Below are 9,040 nucleotides of genomic sequence, written 5' to 3'. Positions count from 1 at the left end.
CTCACCTGGGATTTGTCCCTCTGCCTGGCAAGACACTTCTGTCTGCTCCTGGGCTTTTATGACATGAAGAGACCGACTATGGTTTCAGCACACTTTACGTGAAGAAGCTTGAGTTTTTCCAGATAAACTGAGGCACAGCAAAGATTCTGAGTTGCAAGGCTCATGGCTTCTTTTCTCAGATCTTAGGCAAGCCTAGGCAAGGCACGGCACGTTATTTACAATTTGGCTTTGCTTTTATTATTTGCCTGAGGGTCAATTTGGCCAATTGGCAATTAATGGAAAGAGATTTTGCCAGGCCATGACCATGTAAGATAAAGACATAAGCCTAGTCTAGGCGAAGCATGGCAGCGCACCTGCTTGTTCACCGCAAAGGGCATGCATATCCCTGTTCACCAGACTTTCTGATGCCTGGGTTCTTTGTTTTTTTACCGTGTTCCCCAGACCTCTGCAGGAGAGAGGGGGAGAGGGGGATCACACCTGGACATGCCAGGACTTGTTCTGATTTTGTGTTGGGCCCGTTTGTCCCTATCACCACAGTGCTGTCCAGCTCTGAACTCCTCCCTGTAGTCCTCCTAAACAACTGAAACTTACACACCCAGAGCTAGGAAAAGTAGGCACATTTTGACTGTAAAAGTAAGTATTTTAACTGCTTTTGATAAGAAAATAAAAGAAAATTGACCTAATTGTGGTGTCATCTTGTACGTGTAAGAGGGCTTGAAAGCAGACTCTGCACGACCAGTGATGCTGCTTCTCTTCCCTCCCGGTCCCTCCCAGGACCCCGTAGTGGCAGGCGCTTCGTAAAGCGCTGCCGCGGAGGGGAAGGTGCTTAAGGAATCTGGGGTCTGTGGAGGCGGTACGGGGAGATGGGCGGGGGTGCCAGGGAGGCGCCGCATGGGCGGGAGTGGCCGGGAGAGCGTCGCCGGCGGGGGGTGGTGCCGATGTCGGTGCCGCCGCGCGGAGCAGGGGCAGGAGGGGTGGCCGCGCATCCCGGGCGGGTGGCAGGTGGGAACGAAGCGGCCCGCCGGCGGTGCAGCAAGGCGGGGTGGGGAAGGGATGGGCTGCGCCCCCAGCATACACGTCTCGCAGAGCGGCGTGATTTACTGCCGGGACTCGGACGAGTCCAACTCCCCGCACCAGACCACCACCATCTCGCAGGGCACAGCCACCTTGCACGGCCTCTTCATCAAGACAGACGCGGCCGACTCCATCCCCTCCGTTCTCGCCTACCAGAGCCGGCAGCAGCCACCGCCCTCCGCCGGCCCTCGCCGCAAAGAGCGCAGAGAGCCCGGCGCCTCCGCCCGGGCCAGGGCCCCCCGGTGCTGCGGCGTCGAGGCGGAGACCCAGACCAGCAGCGCCAGCGTCAAGGTAAATCACGGCCGCTCCGGAGGCGGTCCTCCGTGGGGCTGGGATGGGTCCCTGCCGGCCGCGGCACCGGTAGGACGAAGCCAGAGCCTCCCTCGCCTCCCCTGGGTAGGGAGATGATGCTTGAGCGGACGGGATGCAGCGGGACAGTGGTTGCACTGGTGCCCACTGACTCACCGCAGCTGCAGCGACCAGGCTGGCACTGATGAGGGGTGAGTCGGGGGCCGCCTGGTCCAGGGCCCCTTAGGCTGCTGCCTCGCCCGCCTGGCGTGGCTCTGGAGTGCCCTGTGCCGAAATCACTTTTGAGGTTACATCCAGGGACCAAGGGTTTGCTTCGAGCTTTGTGACTGATGGCAGGGAGCAAACGCCCAGGAAAAATGCGAATGTGCCGGATGAATTCTCCCTCAACTTAATTTTCAACCACACAGACTCCGTGCTTGCTGCTGGTTTTCTTCAGCTCTTTCCCCCGCCCCCCATATATGGTTAAAATGAGTAGTTGCTGCCAGGCTTGGATGCTTAGCTGAGAACCTAAGCACTGTGACATGCACATGAGGGAAAATGTCTTGCTGTTGTAGGACTGCGGGGTGTAGGGCTGCGGGGTATTCCCGCGAGGGGCGGGTAGGGGCTGGCGTTGTAGAGTGGTATCACTCCAAATCTGGAAGACTTTGGTCCTCCTTTCAGTGTGCTGAGGTAGGCACTGATGCAATCTGCTCCCGTCATGATCTTAAGTTCAGCGGTTGAAAGCGGTGATTGATCTGGACAGGTTTGTTGTTGTTGTATTTATTTGTTTGTCTGTTTTTGTGGGGTTTGTTTGTTTGTTGGGTTTTGTTTTGTTGGAGTTTTTATTTGTGTTAGTTTTGTTTGTTTGTTTTTGTGTTTTTTTTTCTTTAATTTACTATCTGAATAGATTTTTCATTAATTTCCCTGAAAGTTGCTCTATTCCAAAGCTTATTATCAAAACCATGTCATGATCCCAGCTGCATCTTAGGTTGCTTTTCTTTGGTACCAATAAAGCAGGATAGTCATGTCACAAAGTAATTCCATGGGCTTAAACAGATCCTGATGTTTTCTTAGAATATAATTAAGATATTAGGAGATTGTATAATCTTCTTCTATAATTTAAAAAATACATAAATCATCTAAAGTAAACAAAAGTGAGAGAGATAATAAAAAAACATCGCTCATAGTCCATCTGTTTGTTCAAATGCTGAGAAAGTTGCAGTATTGTCTGCAGTTACATAGACTGTTTTGCTCATCCAGAAGCAAAACATGCATAATCACTGATATGTACATATTTCTTGGATTTGGGAATTTATTTTTAGATTCCAGAGTGGGATACTTAAGACAGTGTGATTTTTTTTTTTTTTTAGTCTAGAGGAGAGCAGAATGAAAATTCATGCACAATTCTTTGAGTTGAGATTTATAAAAAAGACTTTTAAAATTTTTAAAAGCGGTAATGCTGTTTTCTGTTCTTTTAAATTGTTTACTATTTGTTATTGTATCATATGCTCTTAAAAGCAATTATGTTCATTTTTAATAATCAGAAAGTCAACACATTTATTTCAGATATTTCTGAACTTCATAATTGTCACTGTAATATTATTTTGGATAGTGTCAGTTCTTTTTATAATTCTAGAATCCCAAGGACACAAGAGACACAATTGTGTTTTTATTTACAGCTGCTTCAATGACAGTAAAAATGTTTCCATTCTTAGAAGAATCAAGATCTCTAAAATCTTTTATATCCTTTTAAAAATTAATTAGATCTTTCACTCTTGCTGCTACATGATTTTTCACAGGTTAGTATTATAGCTGAGTATTTCACCAAAAACAAATACTCAAGTTCTATAACAGAACATCAGAAAGGCAAAACTCTATGATGGGCTGCAAGAAGTAGAAAAATACAGAATCCAGGTTCTCCAATAGTATATGATAACAATATTTATTTATGTATAAACTCAAAAATGAAGAGAAATACTTCTTAGTATTCTGGTTTAGAAAAAGTAACCAGTAGGCCCACAGTGTTTTAACTGCTGTAGTGGTTGGTTACACGTATTTGCTGTGTGGAAGTCTCTTCTAATTGTGTTTAGGGGACACAGCAAATACACAGGTCAAGTGGTTGTTAGCTCTATTATATATCAGTAAAATATTCCAGTTGTGTAACTATCCAACTCACTTAAACTGTGCTGGTTAGTTTTGTCTTCATTTTCCATTCTAAATTGTTCTAGGGTTGTTTACACAATCCCATTTCAGTTAAAATACATGGTTTACCTAAATCTTAGTTTTAAAATCTGCCTAACCTGTCCAACCTGTGCTAGATTATATGATCCTGCTCTGGCAGGTGGGTTGGACTCAAGATCTCTAGAGGTCTCTTCTGACCCCTAACATCCTGTGATCCTGTAATCTCTATTCATTGGTGTGAAATCGTTGTTACCAAAACCAAAACAAAATTTTTTGTTGTTTTCTTTTGCTTTCCTTAATAAAGAATTCTGAAAGTTCTGAATTGTCCATAGTGTTCAGATGTGGTGGTTGCATCCTGTTCCCACTGTCCATGAGTAACCATTCAGCAGTTCTAGGGTGCGTGTGCTTACTTTCTAGATCTTAAAAAAAACTTGGTAACACATATCCACAGTTTACCTGACAAGGCTCATAAGTGGACTTGTTAAGTATTATAAGATGCATCTGCTCCCTAATTTGGAATAGGAGCCACAGTTTTGGTGCCCAGACATCCTTCGACTCTAGAATCAGTATAGTTTCACTTGGAAAAGACCTTTAAGATCACGGAGTCCAGTAATTATCTAACTACCAAGTCTGGTGCTAAACAGTGTCCCTTAGCACCACATCTATGCATCCCTTAAACACCTCCAGGAATGGGGATAAAACCACCTCCCTGGGGAGCCTCTTCCCATATTTGATAACCCTTTCAGTGAAGAAGTTTCCTCTAATATCCAACTGAAACCTCCCTTAATGCAACTTGTGGCCATTTCCTCCCACACTATCAGTTGTTGTGAAGGAGAAGATACCAAAGCTGACCTCAGTACAATATCAGGTAGCTGTAGAAAGCAGTAAGGTGTCCTCTCAGCCTCATCTTCTTCAGACTAAACAACCCACTTCCCACAGCTGCTCCTCATACTTAGGCAGAAAACACTTCAGCAAAAAAACAGGCATTCCTTTCCATGTTACCTTGTTAATAAAACCAAATAATAATTGTGACAGCAAACACTATTAATATCTCAAACTCTACATCAAATGTCTTACATCACTGAAGCATAATATTAAGCATGAGATGATACTGAGTGTGTAATGGCTTCTTGAACCATTGCTCAACTGCTGCTGATTCTGAACTGCAACAGTACTAGCTGTTTAGCAAGAAGTAAACAGCTTTTTGAATGCTTCCTTAAGAGTTTGAAAATATACTAGAAGTTTACTGTATTTATGATTGCAAATACATCTTTTAGTTATGGCCAAATACAAATCTTAAGCAAAAGTTCATGCATAGGTGTGCTTTTCTTGAACAGCTTGATACTTAAACATTAGCCAAACCTAAGGACTGTGAGAACAAACTAGTTTTAAGACTCTTGTTGGTGACATTTAGCCCATTGGGAGGAAAAATCAACCATGCTGCAGTATTCTATTATTTATTTTTCATCTTGAAAAGAACAGCAGGTGTAGTTGTTCGGTTCTTCTTACACTGTGTTCTTTGTGGAAAAGAAAACTTGTTTACGAACCTCTCTTGAAAGTCAGTCACACTAGGAACATCTTTTGACAGTTTTCAAGCTTTTGTGTAGTAAAATATTTATTAGAAACAATGTTCAGAAATATGAAGAAATACAATCGGACACAATCTCTTGCCATTGTTCATCTCTTAAGCTCCTAGATCTTCCTAGAGCTCCTTGTTCTCCTGAACAGAAGGGTTCAAACCAGTATGTCAGGCACCTAGTTATACATTTTATTTTCTAAAAGGTATAGGGGAATAGGGACAAGGATGCAGCTGCCAAATGCAAATATGAAGTGCTATGAAGAGCATTGAGAAATCTAGGTACTGAGACTTTCACCAGGTCCACAGGTTCTGGAGAAATGCAGCCCTAAACATTGCCTTGGTTTCCAATACAGTTCCTTTTAAAGCACTATTGTGTAAGAAAAATCAGTGTGTTCCATACACTTCTTGTTTGGTTTGAAGTGTGCTACTGTTTATTTGGCTGCTATTTTGTGCTGTAGAATATGGAATATAGCAGGTGAAGGATAAACTTGGAAAAGAAACTTCCCAGTTCTGTAACTTAGTGAAGGTGCATTCCATAAGTCAAGAGTACATTTGACTAAGACACCAGAGTCCTCTTGAACATTCTCCGGGGTTGCAGAGCTTACAGGGAGAAAAAAAAAATGAGCAGGCCAAAAAGTGTTGAGCTATGTTTCAGTGAAGAGCATTTTTAATTTAGTTTAGCTGCTCTTTGAGAGGTGCTGGCCTAAATAACACTTACCATAAAGAAAACCGCTAGTAGAGAAGTGCTTTTCTAGGACTAAGCTCAGACTCTTAAATGAATAAAGGACTTTTTCCAAAGATGTGGTGTTGTGTATTTGATGTTTCCATTCCTCCTTCAAATGGTGCAGGTAAACTTCAACAAACACTGTGGCTGTGCTCTTAAACAACTCTAGACATGAGAAGTATGCAGAATGGAGAAAACCATTTCATCAGAAAATAACAAACCAGTTGACAAAGGAAACAGAGCAGCCTGGTAGATTAAACTGAGTTGGCATTGAGTCACATAACATTCAAGACTTCCAAAACGGTTCTGTGTGGTAGATTTTTGTATCATTAAATATAAAGTGCATTTTTAAAAATTCCCTTACTTTGTATAGAAAGAGAAACATTGGAAGCTTGTAACAGAACAATGAGCCTCTACCATTTCAGCATTGAGAGTCAACAGGTAGCTCAGGGACCTTGCACTTCTTCACATTTGCTTTAACTACCAAAAATACCAAACAGTTTTAGGTAAATTGAGTGTTGGTAGCATCTCTTTCTGCTTTGTACCATGTACTGTGTGCAAAATGAGACACTCAGGTTTTACCTTCTGAAAAGCTTGATCTTCTGACAGTTTCTAATATTCCATTACTATGCTGCATGCAGAGCAGAGGGATATCAAATATAACTGGAAGTGGGGAGATTCAGGATGGACGTGAGGAAAAAGTTCTTCACCATGAGAGTGGTGAGAGCCTGGAATGGGTTGTCCAGGGAGGTGGTTGAGGCCCCATCCCTGGAGGTGTTTGCAGCCAGGCTGGATGAGGCTCTGGCCAGCCTGATCTAGTGTGAGGTGTCCCTGCCCATGGCAGGAGGGTTGGAACTAGATGATCCTTGTGGTCCCTTCCAACCCTGACTGATTCTATGATTCTATAACTGACTACACAGGTTGAAGACCTAATGCAAGTTCAGAAATCGTGCCATATACCATGGGGAATAGTGCATGCTTTTGGGATATGGGAAATATGTTTGAGTTCCTGCAACTAAGAAGGTTTAATGATTGTTAGGGTGTGATATAGAAAATGGGCACAGAGTTTCCTGTTCCTCTCCTTCAGATGAGGAATAATCTAGTCACTATCATACTTTCAAAGTAGTGGTTTAGACAGCAGAGTAACGGAGGAGGTTTAGATTGTGAAGTTAAACGTGACACCTGCTCTGGATGGCCTAAGAGAGAGAGACAGGGCTACTACACATCTCTTGTAGACGTTTCCTTTCAGCTGGCTTGAGTGCCCCTCCTCACTTTGGGTATCTATCACAGTGAGATGATGAGCTTGCCTTACTTGCTGTAACAAGCACTTAAACACCTGAGTTGAAAAAAATGTTTCTTGTGCCTGATCGGGAAGCTTCAAATTCTGCAGGAGCCTTCAGACAGGCTGTGGTACCTCTTCTGTGTCGATGGATTCCTAGATCAGGTAGTTGTGCCAGGCTGGATCAGAATCAGTATCACAATCACAGAGTTAACAAAGTTGGAAAAGACCTTTGAGGTCATCAAGTCCAACTTACCACCATACCTCAGCTAAACCATGGCACTAAGTGCCTCATCCAGGCACCCTGTAAACGCTTCCAGGGATGGTGACTCCACCACCTCTCTGGGCAGCCCATTCCAATGGCAGATCACTCTTTCTGTGAAGAATTTCTTCATTAACATCCAGTCTAAACCTCCCCAGCGCAGCTTGAGACTGTGTCCTTTGGTTCTGTCACTGGTTGCCTGGGAGAAGAGACCAACCCCCACCTGGCTACAGCCTCCTTTCAGGCAGTTGTAGATGGCAATAAGGTCTCCCCTGAGCCTCCTTCTCTCCAGGCTGAACAACCCCAGCTCCCTCAGCCGTTCCTCACAGGACTTGTGCTCCAGACCCCTCAGCCTTGTTGCCCTTCTCTGGACATGTTTGAGCAGCTCAACATCTTTCTTGAACTGAGGGGCCCAGAACTGGACACAGTACTCAAGGTGGGGCCTCTCCAATGCTGAGTATAGGGGCAGGATCATACAGCACAGGCATTCCTGAAGTAGGAGTAACTTTAATGCATGTTTTCAATGATTTGTAAGTTAGTGCACTTCATAGTGCAAGGCTGACATGCTATTTGCATGACTACTGTATTTTCATTTTGAATTACCTGTGTACTCTCAAAAGTGTTGCTACTTGAAAATTCAAGTCCTGGAAAGTAAGATTTTGTGAAATTGCAAGTAGTGGTGTAACACAGGGGAAACAGAGTAAGTAGGGGAAACAGGTGGAAAAGAAACCATCCTTTGGGTTACTTTTTCCTCTTGCACCACTTGTACTACTGGCAGATCTCAAGGTATTTCCCTTTTCATGTAGATGGTTTATGCCTGTATTTCCTGGCTGCATGTTGATCGCTCCTCTTAGTTTTTTTGAACAAACTTCCTTAGTTTCAAGTCTGTTTCAGTTACAGGGCTTTTCAGTGTAGCCCAAAGTGAAAGACGCATGCTGTATCTGAAATTTGTAGAATTGTGTTTAATGTACATACAACTTTTCTAAAATTGCCTTTGATGAAAGCTGCAAGTACCTGTGTGGTTGCTAGGAAATAGTGTGTGAAGGGTTTTATGGTGTAGCAGTTTTTAACTCTTTAGGGAGAGTGTTGTCGTGGTAACCAAACCCAGAATTTTCTGGACTTCAAAATAAGTCAGTAATAGCAGGATTATAGCTTCAGAAAATCGACAGTCACCTGTACTGATGTAAAGAGAAGTGTACTGGGCATTGTGGAACACAGCACGTGGAACACATTTTGTGGTTGAGGAGCTTACAGGACTGCCACCTGGTATCTCTTGTGTAGTGCTCTCTCCCTCTGGCCCAGTTCACTGGATGCATACGCAGCTCAGTCACCAATCTTGCAGGCAGCAACAGCTGATCACTTCTTTTCTTCTCTGAGGCCATCTTACTTTGGGGCAATTCTTAGAGGCCGTAAAGTACAATGAGCTCATATTATAGGAGCACCCACAACTCCTCCAAAACACTGCTGCTTTTGGCTTGTGAAGCCATTTGTGCGAGGAGGAAGTGCTGTCCAGAGACACACTACTAATTCTGAGTAAGATGGAATGCTACACATACTCCTAGAGGTAGTATCTAGGTCAGGTAACTTTCTTCACTTGAGAAGAGCACTAGTCCATTTGCTCCTGAGCTTTATTTTTTCCTTGCAAGGTAGCCA

General features: G+C 43.7%; 1 protein-coding gene across 1 annotated transcript in view; it reads left to right on the top strand.

Moving 5' to 3' along the window:
* The first annotated feature begins 1,053 nt into the window (after positions 1-1,053).
* The window catches only part of PDE8B (phosphodiesterase 8B), a 96,025-nt gene continuing 88,038 nt past the window's right edge, over positions 1,054-9,040 (top strand). The window contains exon 1 of the mRNA XM_054398232.1: positions 1,054-1,365. Coding sequence (XP_054254207.1) covers positions 1,054-1,365 — 312 coding nt within the window. The remainder of the gene's footprint in view (positions 1,366-9,040) is intronic.

The sequence above is a fragment of the Indicator indicator genome, chromosome Z, assembly GCF_027791375.1.
Source record: "Indicator indicator isolate 239-I01 chromosome Z, UM_Iind_1.1, whole genome shotgun sequence".
In the NCBI taxonomy this organism is placed as follows: Eukaryota; Metazoa; Chordata; class Aves; order Piciformes; family Indicatoridae; genus Indicator; species Indicator indicator.
This window is presented reverse-complemented; position numbering and strand designations above follow the sequence as displayed.